At 34.1% G+C, this 23,922-nt stretch overlaps 2 protein-coding genes across 3 annotated transcripts; both read right to left on the reverse strand.

Moving 5' to 3' along the window:
- Nucleotides 1-1,269: 1,269 nt before the first annotated feature.
- Nucleotides 1,270-5,195, reverse strand: LOC100252252 (histone-lysine N-methyltransferase ASHR2). Of its 2 annotated transcripts, none has more exons than XM_002275118.4 (2): nucleotides 3,815-5,195; nucleotides 1,270-1,698 (listed from the first exon to the last, which is right to left on the reverse strand). In XM_002275118.4, the coding sequence occupies exon 1, from the start codon at nucleotides 5,048-5,050 to the stop codon at nucleotides 3,833-3,835; it is 1,218 nt and encodes a 405-aa protein (XP_002275154.1). In that variant the 5' UTR covers nucleotides 5,051-5,195; the 3' UTR covers nucleotides 1,270-1,698; nucleotides 3,815-3,832. The 2 variants fall into 2 exon arrangements, with proteins under 2 accessions (XP_002275154.1, XP_010657698.1); XM_010659396.3 differs by having other exon boundaries at nucleotides 3,821-5,184.
- An 11,131-nt stretch (nucleotides 5,196-16,326) lies between these two features.
- On the reverse strand, nucleotides 16,327-20,717 carry LOC100247134 (NADH dehydrogenase [ubiquinone] 1 alpha subcomplex subunit 2). Its single transcript, XM_002275192.4, has 3 exons — nucleotides 20,480-20,717; nucleotides 20,257-20,363; nucleotides 16,327-16,763 (listed from the first exon to the last, which is right to left on the reverse strand). The coding sequence occupies exons 1-3, from the start codon at nucleotides 20,563-20,565 to the stop codon at nucleotides 16,660-16,662; spliced, it is 297 nt and encodes a 98-aa protein (XP_002275228.1). The 5' UTR covers nucleotides 20,566-20,717; the 3' UTR covers nucleotides 16,327-16,659.
- Between the last annotated feature and the right edge of the window lie 3,205 nt (nucleotides 20,718-23,922).

Genomic DNA, 23,922 nt, shown 5'->3' on the forward strand with positions numbered 1-23,922 from the left:
TAACCATAAAAATGCACACTGATTTGGAATATAATCACACATGATATTCCTCATTTTTTACTTTCTAAAGGTATACTAAATAACCATTTATATACCGCTAACAAAATATGTTACATCTTAGACTCGGACAATACATAGAAATTTAATATCTTTGGTTATCATGGGATTGGATTCAAAAACTTCCTAATTTGAAATTTTATTATTTAAAAAGGTTGTTGATGATTCAATTCAGACATTAGATAAGGGTGTCAACATATGGAATTAACACACACAAATTATAATTCATATGATATAAGATAATGGACCAAGAGGGCCACGTAACCTAGTTGTACTTATACCCCTATCATTTAGATAGTCAGTGTGAATTAACTTCAATGCGCAGAGACGCCACGGTAACCGAAATTAATGTGGTGAAAGTAACTGACATAAGAATCAAAGGTAAAGTAATGAGTATAGCTACCAAGTCCTGTGTACATAATTCAATGTATGATGCGTAGGTTTGATTTGGGAGTTTTGAAACAAAATAGTACATTTAAAAAAAATCCAAAAATTAAATTTGTTTTCAAAATAATAACCAATCTAGTGCAAACCAACGACGGCTTTATTTTTTTTTAAATGATTAAAAACCGCAGTCACCCATCACGATTTTAATTTTAAGTTTAAAGTCATAATTGGTGACTAAAGTTTTCAATTCTTTTAAAAATTATCAAAATCGTAGTCACATGTCCTTTTAGAAATATAAAATCATAGTCACCAACTACGATTTTATAACATAACATAGACGCATTAGATTGATTGGAAACAAATTTTTTTTTTTCAATCTACTATTTTGGGTCAAAAGTCTGTTAATTGGATGGTTCAGATTTTTTGCTTGTTAGGGCCTCACACCACCTTTTTCAGAGTCACAATTCTACGACTCCCACCTACTTTACTAAACCAATCGATCTGGGGAGCAGTGGGCTTCCCATATTTGTATCCGCACGGCGACCCTCGACATGCCATGACCCGTCATTTGTGCCCTCTTAATCTTAATCACAAATGCATTAATGATGGTAACGGATAATGTATTACATGGTTTAATATTACCATTTTCTTATCAGTCTGGTTGTTGCGCATCACCAAGTCATTTCTTTCTTCTCTCCCAGAGTTATGCTTGAATGAATTTCCAATGACCGTTTGCTAATGGGCACAGGTTGATTTGTGTAAAACTGGAACAACTAGAGGGGTTAACATAACCTATACCAATCAAAACCTTTCCACACCTACCGATTAGAAGATTAATAAACAGTTCCATGCTTAAGGTTAAACACACTCGGGACAAATATAGTTATCAATTACATACGAGTTTCCTGCTCAAAGTTTTCAAATTTATCCAGCCCAAGATGTAATTGGTTCAGCGAGCACAAAAATGCCACAAGCATTAAAAAATAAAAATAAAAAAAGAAGAAGAAGAAGAAACCCCACTGTACCATAGCACTAACACTCAGCAGCAGCAAAAACAATCCTCCTAGGCACGTAAGCCCAGAGAATGTGACTAATAATCTTCCTCAACAAGCACCAGAAAACATCAGCTTATCTGTAGAATAAAAGTATCAAGTCTGAAGTGGTTTTGCAGTTATCTAACTTTGAAAGTTTAGTTTCTTTTTTTCTTCTCCCTTTTTGCAAGGAATAAGAAAGATAACATCCTCAGCTGTAAACCTGCAATGACAATACACAATGGATCTGTCAGGATGCACATAATTGGAGGGAAAGCGAAGAACCATCCCAAGATACAATGATAAAGTAGCTAATGAGGCAGGCAAGACGATTATGTAGCATTGCATTGCATCCAAGTCATTACATGGCCATGGCTTTGGGGCGATGAAAAATAAAAAGATTCAGACTCAGTCAAGGAGGTTTTGTGCAGAGATGTTGAGAATCACGTACAAGTGTTGTAACTAAATTACCCAATTCAACAAGTATAGGAAGATTATAACTATTAAGTGATGTACTTTGATAGAGAAAATATAAGAAAACTGATGTTACTACAACTTGTCACTCCTTATTGTGCGAGCACTTGACAGCAATAGCAAGCCGCAAGTAAATAACAACTGTTCAAATGAATTAAACCAAGGCTAAAATTTTCAGTGAGATCCTTCCTTGAGGTGAAGTTGCAGCAGTGAATGTCAATTTCCTTAGCACCTAAGATACTTGGGTCTCCTTTTCTAACCCTAACCCCTCCAAAAGCAACATTTTTCCCAGGGACAGTCGGGGAAAAAGAATTTGGACATTGACTAGTTCTTAATGAGGCAGCAGATCTCGGTTGATAGGTGCTGCATCCACAAAACAAATGTCAGTAAGCCATCTCTTGATGTCCTTTCCTAGCCTGAGACATCTGGGCCATGTTTTTGTCATTCTTTGAGATTTTTGGGGTGGTCTAGAGGAGAGGGAGAGAAGCACTTCCTTGCTAGCATGACAAGCTCATGTAAAGGAATTGGAAGAAGCAATGGAAAACAATCTCAATTTGCTTGTCTTAGTGTATATAGAAGGAGCCTAGTAAGAAGAATTTTTTAAGCAATAGAAATTCCAGAAACTGTGCACTTGAGTTGAAGCCCCTGTGTCCAGTTTGGTGTACTTATTTTACATAACAAAAATAAAGAAAAAAATAAAATGTTCTCACAAAGATCCTAGCCTATTCAATTTCCTCCTATCCTCATTCTTCAGCAATCTTCCTATGACAACAGATTGCCACAGCTTCAAGTTGGCTCAGAGTTTTGATAGGAACCATGGTATCAACAAGTCTGTAGTTGCAACATCATCATGAACTGCCATATCCAATAGAAATATGCATTACACCATAAAGCCCAAGATCAAATCCCTACAATGGCCCCTTTCACCATAACAACAATCTTGATGCTTGAATTCCATAGTAGGATTACTAAGAACTAAATCATGCTCTAGGTAGTATTTGCTCATGGAGAAGATGGTTGCAAGTACAAAAAAAATAATAATAGTAATACTTATCACAAAAAAATAAAAAACAATAATAATAATAATAATAATAAATGAAAGTTTACAGTAATTAAATGCCATTTAAGAGAATCACACATCTGAAGCAGGCATCAAGGATGGTTTCAGGTATAATTTGAAGCTGATGTCAAGTTTAATGGGTAATTCCAGAAGCATGATATCAGTTAAAAGAATCACTAGGTCCTTTAACTGCACGATTAACCGTATCGCCATTATGGTGCGAGTTCTAGTTCTCTGCCTACTTATTGAGTTTGGAAGACTCACTTTTATAAAATAAAAACAATAATAATAATAAACCAATTTTATTATAAGAGAAATACAAATGATTCACCCAATGAAGAGAGTCTAAAAAGATGATGTTAAACCAAATAGTGCCAACAGATAACATGGTTCACAAAAGTTGCAATTGAAGTCAAGGAAAAACCCAACAGCTACTCATCCACAGGCTATGAATGAACAAATTTAACCGGTCCGCTATCTAGAGCTTGTTTGGTAGTAATCCTAGAAAGCATTGTTAGCCTTTTAGCACTTGAAAACAACTCTTTTGATTAAAATTTTCAAGTCCTAGAAAAGGTCGAAGCGCTTCCTTCGATTCACCACCAAACAAGCTCTTAATTCATAGGTTATTAGAATAGAACTACAGAGTACCAAAACTGATGACCCGGTGCGATTGTTACGTACATATCAAGGCGGAATTATTGAAAAATAGAAACGTTGTGCTAAGGTTGGTTATAAATTATAATGAAGAAATGATGGGAAGAAACAAATGTGAGTAAGGGAGGCAAGTAAGCAAAGGGATGGTTACACGAACAGTGAAAAGAGCTCAGTCATCCACAGAGAGCCTGTCTTCATCGCTGTTGAAGTCTTCATCAGACTTCTTCGAGTTTCCACAGACGTTACATTCCATGAGATTAGAAGGAGATGCATCTGAATCCGATGGAGGCAATGGAGCCAGTGTGCCCCAGCAATTTTCTCTAGTGCACATGTATCTCAAAAAGAAATAGGCGTGAGGGAAATCATTTTCCCCTCCTCCATCTCCAATCTCGATCTCATTTTCTGAACCAATCATTTGTTCATCCTGGTCCTCATCCATCACTTGGCCCTCATCATCCTGCTCCTCCTCTTGCTCATCATCATCTTTCCAATTAGCTTCAACCCGACAACGGTCACAATAACAGGTAAAGCCGTAATCTTCCAGCAGCCTCTTCTGTCTGTCAGCATAAGTCTCATTCACGGGAAAATAACTCAAACAAATCTCACTTCCCTCGGGAACATCATGAATGAGTCTAATGGTGATGTCAGTATTATGGTGGGAGGCAGTATCGACATAATCGAATCGGCAAGCATTGGGAAGACAATCGTGGTTGAAGAAAGAAGCTTTGGGGTAGATTCCATAAGCTCTGACGGATCTCTCGCCGCCTGGGGCAAGTGCGGGAGGCTCCATTAGACCGAAAGCATTGAGCTTGTCCTTGGCGAGCAAAGCGGTGGTGAGCTCTACAGAGAATCCGGCAACGCCCTGAGGAGGAGAGAGGGAAGAGAGGAGGGAATGGAGGAAGGTGGGAGCGTCAGAATCAGAGGAGGGTAGAGCCATGCCTTGAAGAGAAAGCAATATGTGGAAGTGGGAAGGGGAGACGATGGCGAGATTGTATGCGGCGACTAGAAAACGGGCTTGGACTTGGCGTTCGGAATGGGAGAGTGAGAGAGAGGGAGAAGCGCGCAAAAGAGATAGGGTTAAGCAGGCCCAGGGAGAGTGGGAGGAAGAGAGGGCATGAGTGAGGCAATCGGGGGAGCAGAAGAGACAAGGGCATGAAGAGCAGGAGACGAGGGTGGAACAAGTTTGTAAGTGCCTGAAGCAGTTGGAACAGTAAGCGTTGGAGGAGGAGGAAAGAGGATGTGCGGAATAGAGGAGGATAGGAGAGTCTGTGAGGATGATTTGGCCGCCTCTGAGTGATTGAGAGGCAACCAGAGCCCTCCCCCTTCCTTCAATCTCTACCGTCTTCACCAGGCCGCTCTCTCCCACCTTTGAAGCAGAACTAGTCATTCTTCCTCTAAATTTTTCGCCTCTTTCCGGCGCAGGGATAGAGAGAGAGAGAGAGAGAGGCCGCCGCACCGCACTACCTGTAACTCGCGACGAGAAGTGAGAGAAAAAGGGTCTAATATTTTGGGAAAAAAAAAAATAATAGCAGGTCTTGGAAGAAATTATGTTTGATAACTCAATTATAAAAATGAAAATAGTTTTTTCAGCTTATTTTTTTTGGGTTAATTGATTAAAGGGGTCAAAATAACCCCCTATTTGCAAATATAACCCACCAGTCAAAAAGCAAAAAGAAATTACCATTGAGACAAAAATGCCCTTATTCTCTCCAACACGACTTCTCATTTCACTTTCCCCCCTCGTTTTTCCCTCCAAGACAACTTTCCATTTCCCTTTGTTTTATAGTAGATTAGGTTTTAATTCTCTCTTTTCTTGTAGAGAACAAGTTTAACTTCTTACCATTGTTTCATCTATTCTTCATTCTTGGTCACGAAAATATGAAAAAAAAAAAAATGTAAGCAACCAACAATTTCTTTTTTCTATTATCATTTTATTTCTTTCTGTTTCTTGAAAATTGAAAATCTCACTTCAACATTGTAGGTAAAATATAGATACTCCATTGTTAGTTCTGAAAAAAATGAAAAGTTCATTCAAAAAAAGTTGAAAATATTTATCCATATGGCAAGGTCAAATGATGGTAAGCAATAAATGTGATGTCCCACATCGGATAAGGGAGCAAGTTCCTAGCGTTATATATGTAGAGACTCCTCTTAACCAAGTAGACGCGTTTTAAAGCCGTGAGGGCCCCTTTGGACCCGAAGCGGACAATATCTACATGGTTGGGTGCGGGTCATTACAAATGGTATCAGAGCACTAGGTTTTGATCTTGATGGGAATTTGAATTAGTTTAGATTGGGGATAGATGAGTGACATATTTGTTTAAGTTTTAGTTTCATTTAGTATAAATTCCAATTCTTTCTTTATTTAGAAATTTTCTAATTGGTTCTTTAGTGACTAATTTAGTTATATCTTATTATTTTAGGACATCATGCCACCAAGAAGAGCAGCTTCTTCACAAAACAGTCAGGCTAATGATGATGTACCTCCAGTTGAGGGTTTGCCTCCTGTGAGTGCAGAAGGGATCTATAGGTATCTTGGGACACTAGCTGATCCCCGACCCTAGTGTGGGGGTTTGTTTGGCTCCGTAAGGGGTGTTTGTCTGTTTGGCCCCGCAATCCCATGGGACACAACGAGGACGTTGTGTCTGTATGGGAGGGTATTTGTGATGTCCCACATTGGATAGAGGAGCAAGTTCTTGGCGCTATATATTTAGAGACTCTTCTTAACCAAATAGACGCGTTTTAAAGCCGTGAGGGCCCTTTTGGAGCCAAAGCGGACAATATCTACATGGTTGGGTGCGGGTCATTACAAAAAATCACTTGCATAGAAAATTATTACGGTTTTAGTATTGCTCGTATGATTAATACCCATTGTAGTTATATATTGTTTGTTTGGATATTTGATTTATGAGAAGTGTTGCATTGCTGCATTAAACAACAAATTTTACTATTTGTCAAGTTTAACTTAACATAAGTTGAGTTTATGTGTTTCTATTCAAAGCAAAACTCTGCTTTTATATAACTATACTGAAAAACTGAGATTGAATTGTTGACATATTACAATGTAGTGAGTTATTTAATAAAAATAAAAATACATGTTTTAGGATTCATTGCATAGTCTATAGTTGAAACTTAATAAAAGTATATCCTATGTTGTACTATTTTATTATTAACATGATAGTTTGAAATATTTATTTTTGCGGCCATTGATGAAGTAAGAATAATGTTTTTGTATAAAGGGAATTGGGTACAAGATGGAAACATATACCACTTTAAAGGAAGTGAAGGTAAAGGCATTATAGTGAAGAAGAATATATCATATCATGAATTAATGAGAGTTGTGTATCACATTCTTCAACTAGATCCAATTGAGTGTTCAATTTCAATGAAGTATGCATTCAGTGGTAACTTACCGACATCACCAATTCAACTAAGAGATGATGGAGATGTTAAATTTTTCATTCATTTAAATTGCACTAACAAGTTACCAGCTCCAATATGCATCACTGTGGATAGAAGATCTAAAAATAATGCAGAGTCAATGTTTATGCATGGAAATGGACATGTAAATGATGGATCAATATAATCTCTTAATGTTGTTGGTGATGAAAGCATAACAAAATTCAACTATGAGCCACTTGAGAGATCTGATATTGTTGAATGGAACATGAATGGGTATGCTATTGATGATGACTATCATGTGTTGGATACCAACCTGACCAGCAATGTCCAAGTGATTGAAAATAGGGATTCAAGCAACAAAGCAACTCAAATAATGGAAATTCATAGCATCATGAATATAAAAGATGGTCTCATGAATGATGTTCCAACCATGATTGAGGAGGTAAGCAATAATGACCAAGACATGAGTCGGATAGGTACTAGTGATTGTGGCACTAATGATGATCATATTGAAGAGAAGCAAATATATTCTAGTAAGAAAGAAGTGCAGAAAAAATTGTACATTATTGCCTTGAAAGAGAAGTTTGAGTTTAGAACGATAAAATCTACTACCAAGTTATTGGTGCTTCAATGTGTTGATAACGAATGCAAATGGAGATTTCGTGCAACTAAGTTGGGAAGTTCTAATTTCTTTCAAGTAATGAAATACCATCCTACACACACTTGTAGGTTGGACATGATGTCTCGGGATAATCGTCATACAAGTAGTTGGTTGGTTGGTGAAAGCATGAGACAAACTTATCAAGTTGGTCATCAAGACATTATAGGAGATATTTGAAACAAGTACAGTGTTCAGATTAGTTATGATAAGCCATAGAGAGCAAGAGAATTTGGTCTTAACTTCATTAGGGGATCATCTGAAGAGTCTTATGGTGCTTTACCTTCTTATTGTTATATGCTAGAGCAAAAGAATCCTGGGACAATAACTGATATTGTTACTAATGTTGACAATCAATTCAAGTATCTATTTATGGCATTTGGTGCATGCATTTCTGGGTTTCGTACATCAATAAGGCCAGTAATTGCAATTGATGGAACATTCTTGAAGTCAAAATATTTAGGGACTTTCTTTGTTGCAGCGAGCAAAGATGGTAACAATCAAATTTACCCATTAGCTTTCGGAATTGGTGATTCAGAAAATGATGCTTATTGGGAGTGGTTTCTTACAAAATTATATGATGTGATTGGACATGTAGATGATTTAGTGGTGGTTTCAGATCGTTATGGTAGCATTGAAAAAACAGTACAAAAGTTGTATCCTCATGCAAGCCATGGCGTATGCACTTATCATTTAGGACAAAACTTGAAAACAAAGTTCAAGAAAGTTGTTGTACATAAGTTGTTTCATGATGTTGCCCATGCATATCGAATGTCGGATTTTGATACTATATTTGGTCAGTTAGAGATGATTTCTCCAACAGCAGTCAAATATTTAGTGGATGTAGGAGTAGATCAATGGGCTTAATCACACAGTAATGGAAAAAGATATAATATAATGACTACAGGGATCGTTGAGTGCATGAATGTTGTACTAAAAGATGCAAGAGATCTTCCAGTTGTGCGAATGGTTGAAGAGTTAAGAAACTTACTTCAGATATGGTTTTCAAATCGCCAACAACAAGCATTGTCAATGAAATTTGAGCTTACTACATGGGCTGACATGGAGTTGCGCTTAAGGTTTAATAAGTCATCAGGTTATGAGGTTGAGTCTATCAACTCTTGGGAGTTCAATGTCAAATATGTTGGGGTCAGTAATCAAGTTAATTTGCAAACCCATTCATGCACATGTAGGGTGTTTGATCTTGACCATATTCCATGTGCACATGTTATGGAATATGGAAACATGTCATGCTATACTCTATGCTCTCAATACTATATGAAGAACTCGCTTATATCTTCATACTCAAAGTCTATATATCCTATTAGAAATAACAAAGATTGGGTCATTTCGGAAGACATCCATTGTAGAGTTGTGCTCCCACCAAAAAGTCGGCGACCAACAGGAAGACCAAGAAATGAGAGAATTCGTTCAGGTGGAGAGACTAAACGCACACGATGTTGTGGTAGATGTGGTGATTATGGGCATAATAGAAAAACATGCAAACGACCAATCCCATTACATCCTAGAGATGAACATAGTTGTGTCAATATTGTTGAAAGCAATATCAACATCCAAGAATTCTCCTTACAACCAGTTCATCAATCACTTTAATAATGTTACCACATAATTTGTTTTTTAGGGATGATTTAGCTATGTATCTACATTTTTTTTTGTATAGGGTCATGAAGGAATTTGTGAGCCTATTTTTTTTTTATATGCTTAAAGCAATTTTTTTGAATAATGGATTGAATTTTTAAGTTAATGTTTTAGTTTTATCATATAAAAGTAGAAAGCAACATCAATATGCTAGGCAACATATAAAAAAAAACATTAGTTATACTATTTCATTATAATAACAATATACTAATAAGTAAAAGCAAACACAATAAGAACATTTACAAACCGTGTCTTTGAGCCATGAACCATGCTGAACTAGTAACTCAAACCATTCTTTGTCTGCATGTAAGTAATCAATATCAACCTTAAACCTTATTGTAATAATATATCAAAAAACCATGGTCAAGCAAAGAACTTGCCAAAAAAAAACTATTACAAGTTTAAAGTCAAGATAATTACTCTTGTTGAAGACTCAACCACTTATGAAAGGTTTCTCTTGCTTCCTCATAAATAGATTGCAAAGGATTAAAGTCAGATGTTGTTTCCCCTTCCTTTCTAATTTTCCTTCTCTTTGTAGGGTCTGTGAAAGGAAACTGCAAAAAATAGGACTTTTTCAACTCACGTCTTCGCTTAAATATAATGGGGGACATTTGCTTTGAAAATACATAAACCGAAAAGTTGTCTGATACGGTAGAGGTATCAAATAATTTAGCAATATCAACAATTGGATCAAAAATTGCATCATCATCTTTCTCCATCCCTATTATGTGTTTTCTGCAACTACAATATATGTTATTTCTTCTGTATTGGTCTTCACATCTATATGGTCATGGTTCTCATCCTCCTTATCTTCCATCACAATCTCAAACTTGTCATCCAATGAATTAAAATCCAGACCAATATCTTTTCCTTTTGTACCAGATTTTGAAAATTTTGTATTATTTATAGCACATGTCTCATTTTGCCCTTTCACCTAAAATAAGATATGCACCATACAATAAGATATCAGAAATATAGAAATAAAATACATAATTTGATTGAATAAAATATAAAATTCAATAAATATATCACTAACATCCAATAAAAGTTGTCTTAAGTTGTCAATCTTTAAGTTCACTTCCTTCAGTTCTTTCTTTAAATAATTGAAATTTGATTCAGATTTTTCTATATGCTTCATGAACTCTATCCATAGATTCTGCACATGTTATAAACAAATGAAACATTAATTCTTCATACATCATTGTATGCCAAAATTATAGTCATAATTTTTAAAAATTAATGTGTACTTATGATAGTTATGTTATGTTTATCAAAGTAACCTTTACTTGACTATGGCTAAGTTTCATTGATGATTAACTTAACTGAGATTAAGTTTACAATTTGAATTTTTGTTTGAACTTTGTATTACAATTGAAACATTAAAAATGACCTTTATAGACGAATGTATGATAGTGGAGTTACCTCAATTGAAGGTGGGATAGAATAATCCTTTTTGTTCTTGTTTTTCATTGTAGCAGCAGCAACAACATATGCAGTAGCTTCAATCGGGTGATCTTCATCTTTTAGGTCACCCATTGTATTATGTTCTGGGGTTGTTGGTTGGCTTAAAATTTATGGAGGAACACCATTCACTGACCCTAACTTATTCAAATGCTTTTGTAATAATCTTGTTGACATTCCTCCAGAGTAGGTTTAAGCAGCGAACACAAAGATAACTATTGAATTCAAGTTAAGTAATTTAATTAACAAACATAGACATATATAAATATGTAAGTGACAACACAATCAAAATATATGGTAAAAAAAATTACTCACATTGGAGTCTAAAAAGATTTGTTGGAGCTCGGTAAACCTCGGTGTGGAAGTATGATTACTACTCAAAAAGTGCTCTTTTATAGCTTGTTATAAACTCTTTTAAACACTTTTGAGTAGTAATTAATACATTTTAACTCAATTGGCACATTAAGGACCCTTGCAAGTGTTACTAATAAGTTTTTGGCAAGTTTTGATGTTTTTGATAGTTTTTTTTATCATTAAAACAAGCCAAGAATGAGGGAGAACTTGGTATAATCCATGGCAAAGCAAGATTGAAGCTAAATTACATGAAGAATCCAAGCTTTGGAAAGCTTCAAAGCCTTTGCCAAATCAATCAAGTATGCAAGGAAGAGAATCAGAGAAGGAATCTAACACTGAAGAATTTCGCAACCATTTGCGAAATTTTCGCAAGACAGAAGGAAATTTCGCAACTACTTTTCACCACTTGCGAAATTTTCGCAACTCCTTTTCAACATTGAGAAATTTTCGCAACTCCTTTTCCTCTTGTGAAATTTTTGCAACTACATATCTCACTTGCGAAATAATCTTCAAATATTTTTTGCACCGACTCCGTTAGATTTTTACCTCAAGATATTTTGTGTAATTATCTATTCTCTCCTTGTAATCAGCTGAAGATCTTTTTAGATCTTTAGGATATCTAATTGAAGGGTTAAAAATATCTCTCTATATATATCTTAAGATATCTCTTTTTGTAATATCTATCTCAGAAGACATTCTTGGGGATCACTTGTACATTTTTTAGTAAGAAATATATAGAGTTTTGCTCTGCCTTACCTACTCACTTTGATTGTATTTTTCTTTCTAGCCAAACAACCTCTGATGATGCTTTTGGTTTCTTGGATAGAAGGAAGCTAGGTAAGGGACCCGGATACAAAAGTGGAAGTTTTCCTTGTTTCAGTTTTTAATGAAGAGGAAGTTGTGACCCGGTAATGGTTTTTATATTTTTAGTTAACTTAAAATCCCTTATAATCACCTGGGCCAACACTTAGTAAGCTTTTTGGACTCAATCCATAGAGATCCATTAGTTATCTCTTGTGAGCCTCTGAGAGGTGGTTTAAAGGTAGGATTATCTAGAATAGCCAACACTTGGTAAGCTTTTTGACTCCCTGGAGACATCCATTAGTTATCTCCTGCAAGCTTTTGAAGGGTAATCCAAGGTTAAGGATCACCTTGAATGGCAAATGTTAGGTGAGAGGTATGAGTCATTGCAAGATGCATCAGTGAGAGGGATTTAGCGATGAAACCATTAATGGGAAACAACTGTAACACACCGGTTGGGAGGATAACTATAGGTTAAATCCCCAATGCGAGGAAAAGATCTGGAATCTTCCCTTTTGTATAAGGAGCCTGAACCTAATGACCTGAAACTCCAAGAAACCTTTTCTTTGTAATTAAAATCAATTACTATTTTTGGTTAGCTTAAAACCAAACCTTTTTCAACCAACTTTATGTTTTTTTTTAAAGTTAACTTGTAAAAGAAAAAACATCAATCCAAATATCATGTGTGAAATGAAAACTCATCCCTGTGGACGATCCTAGAACCACTATGCTATGCTAGTTATGCTACCCTAGTATATGGTGAAATAGGTTTATAAATTTTGTTGATAACTCCCGTCTGAGGACTGAATCAAAGGTACACCGATTGGGGACGAATCAAAGTAGCATTCCAATTTAAAATTCGTGGGCAACTCTTAGCAACATGATTAGCATATTTCATTCCGATAATCGAAATAGTCTCATACACCCAAACTTAGAAGACATATGGAAATCCAACTAGACTATATGCCTCATGTGCTATATTACCCTTTTGTTGCTTTTTACCTTGGTATTTTGGCACCCAGTTCTCCAAGGCTCGTTGTAGCCCAGAAATTGTTCTTTCATAACAAATCCTACCCCATGGATACTTATTAAAAACTTCCAAACAATCAACAAGACCAACCTATTGCATGTCTATTAAATTTTTCCTTTCTTTCCCAAGTAGAACATGCTCAAGAAAGTACAATAAGGCTAATTTCACCGTGTCTTCATCTTTAAGATTATCAACATTTTTCTTTTGCTTTTTTTTTTTCACTTCACCAAAAGAAAGAAAAACTTTCTTCAAATGATCATTATGCACTTTATTTTCACTATTAAAGTAAACATCCCTTATTCTCATTGATGTTTCATTATGCTGAGGAATGGGACCAAAACTTAAACCAGTGATTAATCCAAACTCATCTTCACCAAATCTTAATCCCTTTGAATTTACTAAAAACCATATTTCATCATCCTTCTTTATAAGACATTGATGTAATAACATGTGGTGCACAATTTGAGCTGAAAATTTAAGTTTTGGCATAAGCAAAAAATGTCCAAAGTGAGAATCCTTGAACCTCTCCAACTGTTCCTTATTGAGCTTCTTTTTAATATTTTCTATTACACTCAGGTATGATAGACATGCAACCTTTGATGGGAAGTACTCTTCTATAGGTATTTTAACTTTAAAACATGTCAAGGGAGTAGTAGTCTATAAATTAAATAAAATCAAGTTAGTAAAGATTTAATAAAAAATTATTAATATTATACAATAACTGATTAACACACTCTAGTGGTTCCCAAAATTTTAAAAACATTATTAACTAACAAATTTAACACTACTCAAATGTCATTACACAACATCCCTAAAAAGTTCAAAAATCCAAAATTTTCATAAATTCTTTAAAAACTTATCCTTAATCACATGTCATTGCATGAAATCATTATATATTTTTTATTCACTCTATATACATAATTGACAACAATATATAACTACAAAAATGACAAATATACCATATGTTATTTTGAAATCAATTCAATAGTTCCCAAAATTTTAAAAGTATCAAGTAAAGAACATAGACCTACTCAAACACCATTGTATAATACCCCTAAAATTTCCAAAAATCCCTAAAATTTCATAAATTTTCTGCAAACTTATCCCTAATTAGATGCTATTACATTGAATATATCTAATTCACTCTAAACACATAATTGATAATAATACAGAAAACTAAAAGAATATTAATATGGAATTTATTATTTTTCAACATACTGTAATAGTTCCCAAATATTTTCAAACATCAGCTAAAAAACCTAAATTTATTCACTCAAAATACATAACTGATAACAATGGAGAACTAAAAAAACAATTATAAATATAACAATTTTATACTTTGAATACAATTCAATAAATCCTAAATTTTTAAAAACATTTAACTAATAAACTTAACCATACTCAAATATTATTGTATAACATCTCTAAAAATTTCAATAATTTATCAAATGTGAAGACTACACTCACCGGTTTAGTAGAATCACTCGCTTCTTCTGTTGGTAATCGGTATTTTTGCTTAGTAGCTTCGCCTTCATTTGCTTCATTTTCTTGTGCTTCACTTTTTTCTTCTGTTTGCAATTGTCATTTCTGCTTTTTCACCACTTTTTTAAATCTTTTTCTCCCATCACTCTTCAATGAACTCATTGTTTCATTCGTGCTTGAAGATAGAATTTGAGATAACTTGAAAAAAATAGAATAACAATTTTTCCAGGGATTCGGAATGAAACAGAGAATGAGAGGATAGACAAGAAATTTTCTAAGGTTTTTGAAGGAAAGATGAGATTTTCGTTTTGTGTATCAAAGAAAGATAATGAAATAAAAGAAGATGATGAAAGATGATAACTCCTTCTGTAAATGAACCGAAAGAGTAGATGGCCTTTCTGCTTTGTGCACCAAATGAAGATAATGAAGTAGAAGAAGAGAAAATATGAAGAGTCGTTTTGTAAATGAAGCAGAAGATGAGAAGTTGTAAATGAGGGGGAAAGGGAAATGAGAAGTTGTATGTGTTGGAGAGAAGAAGGACATTTTTGTCTCAATCCGGTCATTTTTTTTGCTTTTTGACTGGTGAGTTATATTTGCAAATATGGGGGTTATTTTGACCCATTTAACCAATTAACCCTTTTTTTCAACTTATTTTATATGTAATTACTAATTTACTATACACTTAAATATAATATAAAAAAATTCTAGAATATTCTTTATATTTTTAAATTACTTCTTAAAACAAAACACCTTAAAATATTTAAATTTATTCTCAAAAACATATTTTTTAAATTAGTAAAAATAACTTTGTTCTATTTTAAAAATATATGTATTTTTTAAAAAGGCCGAGAGAAATTAAAGTGTATTTTCTACCCACTGTGGGGTGTGGGTGTGACGTCCTTACTCCTCCCTCAATTAAATTTTTCTTTTTTTGTTTTTTGGTACACCAGGTCTACAAACAATGTTTTATTTCCACCAGTAATTAACAATTATTCTTACAATTTTAAAAATACTATCAAACAGGCCTATGTCTCCTTCAGTTTTATTTTAGTATATTAAATATTTATTTTTTACCTTCAATTATCAAAAAGAGACGAGAGAGAATATCATTCAATCACGAATAACCTACATTTACATTTACACAACTATTACTTATATTTTTCCACAATAAACCATTCTTATTTTATATAAAGCTGGTGTTTTTTTTTTTACTTCATTAAACAACTTAAAAGTAATAGATATTAAGTTGTTTGTTTTTTCTATCATTTTATTTTTTTTAAGTTGTAAGTATTAGCAATTTAGCAGGATGAAATTGTCTTGATACAGCTTTCTAATTGTTTCAAAAAATTATTTTTAAACTTTAACAAAAAGTTTAATATTTTAATCTTTTTTATATATTTAAAAAAAATAAGTAATAAGTAATTCCCAAATAAGACAAACATTACATTCAACATTTAAGTTAAAAATACAAATGCCACCCAAAACTACTATTAATTCCCAAAAAATAATATAAAGAGAGAAAATAGAATGGAAGAAAATTAAAATGTTAATTTAAAATAAACATAAATAAAAATAAAAAAATCCAAAAGAAGGAAGAGGGAATCTCCTCTCTCCTCTCTCCTCTTCCAAAATTGAAAATACCAAGTATCCGACAATAAAGTACCACATACTATATACAAAAAAAGAATCGGTAACTCCTTTCCTTCCGAGCAAAGACCTGTTCAAGTAATAATAACAAACCATTTAAAACCTCAAATTGATATTAATAGAAATAACTATTATCGCCCCTTATTTTTAACTGGGGCTGGAGGAGGGATTTGTTAGACCAACCATTCAAATTGTGTTCATACCATATCCCAATCGGTTGCTTCGAACAATGAAAAATGAACCAATTCTTGGGGTTCCAACATCCCAAGCTACTGATTTAATACAAGACGGAAAAACCTATGACAATCATCAGCCATCTGAATGTTTTGTGGACCATAAGAATGACCAAATGTTGTGCATAGAGTAGCCAAAGCACAAAATTAGAATATCGAGTATTCAAAACAAGTTGGATTGAATGCTAAATCAGAAAACAGACCATCTCAGGAAGAATTTCCTAAGGATATCCACTTATTTCAGTGTATATGGTCCAGGAGCGGCAGTATCAGCCTTTAAGGGCTGCCCCCAGTTTCGCAAGGTCTTCAACCGCCTTTGAGATCTGTTCCTCTGTCAAGCCTTCCAGATGAATGCCCCTCTCAACACCCATGTCTGTGTAGATAACGTGTATCAAACTTTGTGCATAAAGTATAAACACAAATAACAAGGGTAAAGATATAAAATGCTCGATAAATATGTCCATTACATGAAAGAAAAACAAATTGGTAATATATATTTGAACGTGCATATGTCCATTACATGAAAGAAAAACAAATCGGCAATATATATTTGAACCATGCATGCTGCCAAAAATACTCTCCTTGTAAAAACACAATATAAAATTGTTTGTTGCCACATTGATGTCTGCCACTTATGGCAAGCACTCATGCTGATGGTTAAGAGTAAATTGCTATGCAGCCACAACTACACTTTTAACACATATAATCTTCACATATTGTTCATTGCAAGAGGAATTCTTTTGATAGCAAACATGTACATATAATACATATATTAGCAAAAAAGCACCTCAGGAAAAGCACATCAAAGTACATAAGAAGCATACAAAGGATGTCATACAATAAAAGAAGAAAAAGAGAAACAAAGCACTCCTTCCCCCTACTTAGCGCCCAACCAATGAACAAAAGCTACCATAGAGAATGATGTCTCATCCATACAATTAACACAGTAAAAATTACACATAAAAAAAGGATTTGAATACTTGCTCCAATAGCTCCACATTTTTTAATGTCCTACAATGATTTTCTTCTTATAAATAGCCCAAATAAACAAAAAGGCACAGTCGTCCATGTTCTTTTCCACTTCTTCCCAACAAAGGACTTGTGCCAACTTAACAAAATCAGGTTTTTGAAGATTCAATCACCCAAACTATCTCAAACAAGGAAAATATCAACTGCCACAAAACACTTGTTGGTGCACAATGTAAGAGGATGTGATCAACAAATTCTTCTTTCCATTCACACATATACAACACCTATTCCCAAAAGACAGACCTCTCCTTTTCAGCTGATCCGAAGTCAATATCTTCTCATAAGTTGCTTCCCAAGCAAAAAACTTCACTCTCATCATGGTCCAAGGATTCCAACAACATCCATTGGAAATGTCTCCAATCTCCTCAACACCAAAAACGGGTAGAAAGCTTTGATTGAGAACATTCCAATCATTGAGTCTAACCAATCCATCTCATCCTCTGTGCCCCACCTTAGTCCTTGCTCTTGCAGCAGGATGTGTTTTGCTTCTTTAGGGAGCGCAGATTCAAGGAGCTTGGTGGCTCCATTCTTAGAGGAAGGTTTTTTTTCCTCTTTTAAGTTTGAGAGGGGTTATCTAACCGAACAGGTTCGCCATAGCTTTTTGGCAGCATTGCTAGGATTTTCTAAAACATGAAGTGATGGGTTTCTTCAAGGAGTTTTGTAAGTGAGACTCTTTTGTAAGTTTAAATATCACATTCTTGATAAAGAGGGAGCTGAGGACCTGAAAGGCTTCAAACCTATTAGTTTGGTGGGAGGGTTATATATATAAACTTCTAGCAGAAGTATTGGCTAATAGGCTTCAGAAATTCATGGGCAAATGGTATCTGATTTTAAGCATGCTTTTGTAGAAAGTAGAAAAATATTGGATGCAGTTCTTATTGCAAATGAGGCCACAAACTCAAAGCTTTTTTTTTTTTTATGAATAAGTCCACAAACTCAAAGCTGAAGAGCTTCACTATTAGAGTCATCTGCAAACTTGATATTAAAAAGGCTTATGATTCTATCAATTGGGGTTATCTTATTGGTATCCATGGAAAAAAGGGCTTTAGCTAAAAGCAGGTTAGTTGGATGAAGTGGTGCATATAGCTAATCTATTCCAGTTAAAAGAATTCGAACAGGTTTTTTCTAGAGCCGTAGGGTTTTAAGGCAAGGGGATTCCCTCTCTTCTTATTTATTTGTTTTGACTATGAAGACACTCAATTTTTTGATAGAGAAGGCTAGTGAAGGAGATTTCATATCAGACTTTAAGATGGGAAGGAGAGGCCGTAAGGGAATCAAGATGACCAGCTTTTATATGTTGACAATATTATCATCTTCTGTGAGGCAAGTCAGAGCAACTGTTATATCTACATTGAACTCTCATGCCAATTGATTTTTTTTATTTTTTTTTTTTTGATAAGCGAGAGTAGAATATATATTAAAGAAGGCCGAAAGGCCACACCACATACAGGAAGTATACAAAGCAGCCACAAGGCCAAAAAAACAAAAGCAGGAACACCTCACCAGCCCTTACGGGACCGCTACCCACTCCAAGAAGCCTAAAAGTGAAGAGGACTCCTCTCCCCTATACAACTTAGCCCAACTCCACAGACTACATACAAAAGAGTTCTTAAGAGTTTGAATAGCCAAAGAACCCCCTCTAAAAGTTAACCTATTTTTTTCCTTCCACACCGTCCAAAAAATACATAACGGAATGGACTTCCATATCTTCTTCCTTTTTTTACCCATAAAAGGGTCCCGCCAACAGAACAACGCCTCTTTGACCTTCTCTGGAGACACCCACTGAACCCCAAATAAGGCAAAGGCGATTTCCCATAAGGCCCTAACCACTGTACAGTGTAAAAGAATGTGATTTACATTTTCCTCTTCACAACCACACAAAAAACAACGATTTGGAAGCTGCCACCCTCTCATGCCAGTTGATGAGAGGGTGATAATAAAAATGATATCATCCCATTAAAGTGATAACTATTCCTGATGGATTTTAGATGATTGGAAGCAATCCTCTGACCCAATCCAAAGTAGCTACGAGAGCTCATAACCACACTTTCAAAAGACAACTTCTTTATTCCTTTCAAAAATAAAGTCGAATTACAAAGAGGAATTAAAAAGCATAAGAAAATAAAAAGGACCAACAATCTTTCCATTGTTTACCTCAAACGTATGTTTGAGTTAAACTTCATCCAAATTCCAAGCTTTCGCAGGATAAGGACAACTCAAAAAGGAAATTAATTCCCCAAATCATGCCCATGATTCAGAGACCAGCAGAAACATCGCATGGTATTACCCAATATCGGTAGGTGCTTAAAATCATTTCAACATGGTGATTAAAAAAACATTGGAACATTTTTTTTTGTACCAAAGGCTAAAGAAATTAGCAAGAAAATCCATCATCCTGCATACAAATTGCCAATAGATTTACATAACAAAAAGCACATATTGACCGTCCCATGAGAATGAACCGCGTGCCTGCTTAAAATCCTGCACTGGAACATTTTTATAGAGAATGATGAGATTCAATGGTATCAAAGTCTAACTGGGCTTCCCTATTGCACGGAAATGTGGAGATAAATGCTATACTGTCGATCCTACTCAGCCTGGGATTTCTAGTGAACACTTGGTTTCCAAAGGGATAAATTGGAGGGGAACGAACATTAGTCCCCATAATAGATGCAAATGTAATTTCACAGAACACCAGAGGATAAATTATAACAATTGGGTTGGCATCTTTTTAGGGCCTGAACTTGCAGATCTAGAGTGTATGTGGATTTCGGGTAAGTCCAAATTTCCATGATTTGGAACAATGGAATTGGAAAGAGGAAAATGAAAGATCGTACCGTATCTAGCCCATAGTTGGGGTCTGGTTCCATTGCATTCACGGATCAAGATGGGGAATTTGGGATTCAAAGTCTTTAGATCCTTGTAATTCCTCTCAACAAATGCCCTGAAAAACAAACGATGGAATCAAAATAAGATGATGACAAATAAATAAATAAGATTAAAAAAAGAGCAGAAATAAAAACAAAGAAGAAGGGAAGGAAAGAAGATAAAAGGAAAAACCTAGCGGAGGAGCTCGCAGGTGATGTTTGGCAAAAGAGAATCCGAAGCTCCTTGAGATTCCGAGAAAGTTGCCCCCTCCACGCCATATCTGCTACCCACCCACACTCTTCGCTAGAAGCCTACGATTCTACTTTCTACGACGAGAAAACGAAGGGGCCATTTGGGTCTCTGGTTTTTATATAGAATAATTGATTAAAAGGATGAAAATCTCATATTTGTATATCTACCCTCCAACAATTTATTTTTTTTAAATAGTAAACTTTTTTTTTTTTTGCCGGTATAAATGACCCTCGTCATATTGATGATTTCATAGTGATAATTTTAAAAGAAAAAATTGTTTTTACAAGAAAAAAGTGGAAGTATTTTTGTCTAAAAAACGGTATTTTTTAGGTTAAAAATAAATTTACAAAATAGGGATGATTTCCCTTCTAATCAAATAATTTTGTTTTATATTTTTTTATCATCTCATTTTTATGCACTTACATCTTTATATAATTAATCCTGATAATATTTCCCTTTTATCATAACACTTTAAAAATTCTTTATATAACATTTATTTTTTACAAAAAAAATTATCATAATTTAATTAAAAATAACAATACTTTTATTTAATAAATTCTTTATTCATTTATATATTTATTTTCATTCAAATACCATCCATATTTTACAAATTTCAAACATCCCGAGGTATTAACTTTGATGATGCTTTAAACTTCTTAAATGTATCAAATAATTTTTGTTTTGTTGAAAAATCTTTCTCCAAGCTCATTGAATAAATTAGTTTTTCCAAATGTATATATTTTACCCTATTTCTAACACCTAAAATGTTTTTGCAAATCAATCATAAGTCATGGGTTTTTAATTATTTTTTTTTATTTTTTATGTATTATGGACTTCTTAAATAAGGTTTTAAGCTTTGGTTTTTATTCAAAAATCATTTCATAAGCTTAAGAATTAATTGCATTTTTTCTTGCTTATTATGCTGAATTGAATCTAATTTAATGAAATGTTCTTCGAGAGCTAGGATAATTGATACATGTTTGAGTCTCATAGAATTTTTTAATGTATTTTAAACACTTTCCAAATTTCTATGTGAACTTGATTACATTTGCTTCAACCCTCCTCCATTATGGTTATTTGCCCTCTATCTCAATCTATAACATCTATTGTTAGTATTTTATGTCTATAGCTTGCTCACTACGCCTCTACTTGGACTTTTCATAGTTTATAAGTCATGAGTCTCTCATTTATTCATATTTAACCCTTTCTATTTCCTTGATTGAGAATGATTTTTACAATTAGCATTTTTTTTCATTCTTTAAACCTAGAATTAGACTCAAAATATAAGTTAGATTCATAATTAAGGTTTTAGCATGAATTTGAGTTAAGTTGGGTGATTTGAGTCTTTTATATTATATAAATCTTGTTATATTTGTGTCATTGGAGTACATATTTTGACTCCAATTAATACTCTATCAATCATCACCTCGAAATGTCTCTTCAACTTCCCCCCAAACATGTTTCTATGGCACCAATCATACTCCCTTTAGGTGTAATCCCTATCACTATTCATAAACATGAGGGCTTTCACTTAGAGAAAAGATAAGCCCCAATCTTCTTATGAATGGATTTATAAAGGGCTAAGTTAACATGTAATCTCCTTTCAAATGATATCCATGTCATAGAATCGTCCATAACACTCAACATGAACCTAAGCAACACTAAACATACAACCATACTCTTTTGAGACTCTACCTCCTTAATCATTTGCACTTTGAATAGGAAATCCATAGTTTGTCTCTACCCTAAAGAGCACATAAATTGTGATACAAATACTAGAAAGGTATGTGAAAAAAATGTATTCGTTAGGCAAATTATGAAACCCTATGAGTATCTACCCCTACAAACTTGATGGAAAGGCTTTGCACATTAAAGCTTCACTACCTTGCATCAAGGTCATTAATTCTTGAAAGTGCATCAAGTGATTCAATGGATCCCCTATCTTGTCATAAGTTTGACATTTTGGGAAGGTAAATCTAGTTGGAACATATACACAAAGAATATGTAGGGCAAATGATGTGTTGATTAATCCTTGGACGATTTTGCTATTCTTATATTTCATAGTTTTTTCTTTTGTCAAGTCTACTTGAGCTTTAAGCTCATCAAGTTGCAACTCCAATGTGTTGACTAAAGAAACGTGTTGTCTAGTTTGTTATTGATTTGTCTTCTTTATTAAGAGAGTTTAAAGCTACTTTCTACAAGTGAAAATAAGACATTAATATTGTTCCACTATAATGCATAAGAGATTGTTGTCAACCGTGTTCTTAAACTCATCATTATTCCAAGTGAATTGGTCATTTCAACAATTGGACTCTCATTTGATGCTTTAACATATCCTTATGATATTCTAGGCACTTCTACAATTGTTGTACTGTTGGATCTTCCATTAGGAAAGGCTACTTCTCCTCCATTGTCAATGAACTCATGAGAGCTATTTTTTTTCTTTTTTTGTTTCCAACTTATGATGCCAAAATGGAGGAATGAAAGGGTGTATTTTAGCAGTTGTATTGTTTCTTATCTATAACTTCACTCAAGCGATGGCATGTGCATATCAAGGATTATACAAATATTATAGGTTCGTGGCCCATGAGAAATTCTAATATTTATTGTTGCACTATTTTTGCTCCTCCAAACTTATAAACGATTTCTAAGATATTTACTTGTGAAGATGGAGATGATAATTCCACATTTCTATATTCCATCTTTTACATTTTTTGGCCTATTTTTTATTTTTCTTTTTTCTAATTAAATATCAATTTTATGTTTTTAATAGGGAAAGTTATGTTTCGGGAGCCCCATTTGAAGGTTATATGAGAATCAAACCCAAAGAGACTAGAATATAGGCTTTGTCCATTAATGACCATACTATTATTCTTTTTGTGCACTAAATACTGTTTCGGTAAGTTATTCCAAAATTGCCCTTTTGTTTTCCCTATCAACAGCCACCATGGTCTCCATGTAAGCAGCCACGGGTCTCCAAAATTGCTCATTTAATAAGCACTCAAATTTGAATCGAAAAGTTATGAAATCTAAAACCCAATCAGAGGAAACACCCGAACCCGACTTACAAACCTTTCATTGATTTTGAGGGGCATGAGGTATGTGGGTCTCCATGAATCATGTTTTTCTTCAATGGGTTTTATCTTAGGTGTTTGATTGATTATAGGCGTGGTAGATGATAGATACAGTATGTGTTTACTACACCCATGATCTTGAATTTGGTTTGATACCTGAAGACCCAAAGCATTGTATTTTTGGGCAAAGGCTTGTCATTTAATATTATTGTGATGTGCTTTTTAGATGAAAGATTTATCCTGCTTAATTATTTATCTTTTTAAAAATGTAAAAATAAAAATATTAAAATTAATTATAAGGGGATGTAG

This window comes from Vitis vinifera, chromosome 1 (assembly GCF_030704535.1).
Source record: "Vitis vinifera cultivar Pinot Noir 40024 chromosome 1, ASM3070453v1".
In the NCBI taxonomy this organism is placed as follows: domain Eukaryota; kingdom Viridiplantae; phylum Streptophyta; class Magnoliopsida; order Vitales; family Vitaceae; genus Vitis; species Vitis vinifera.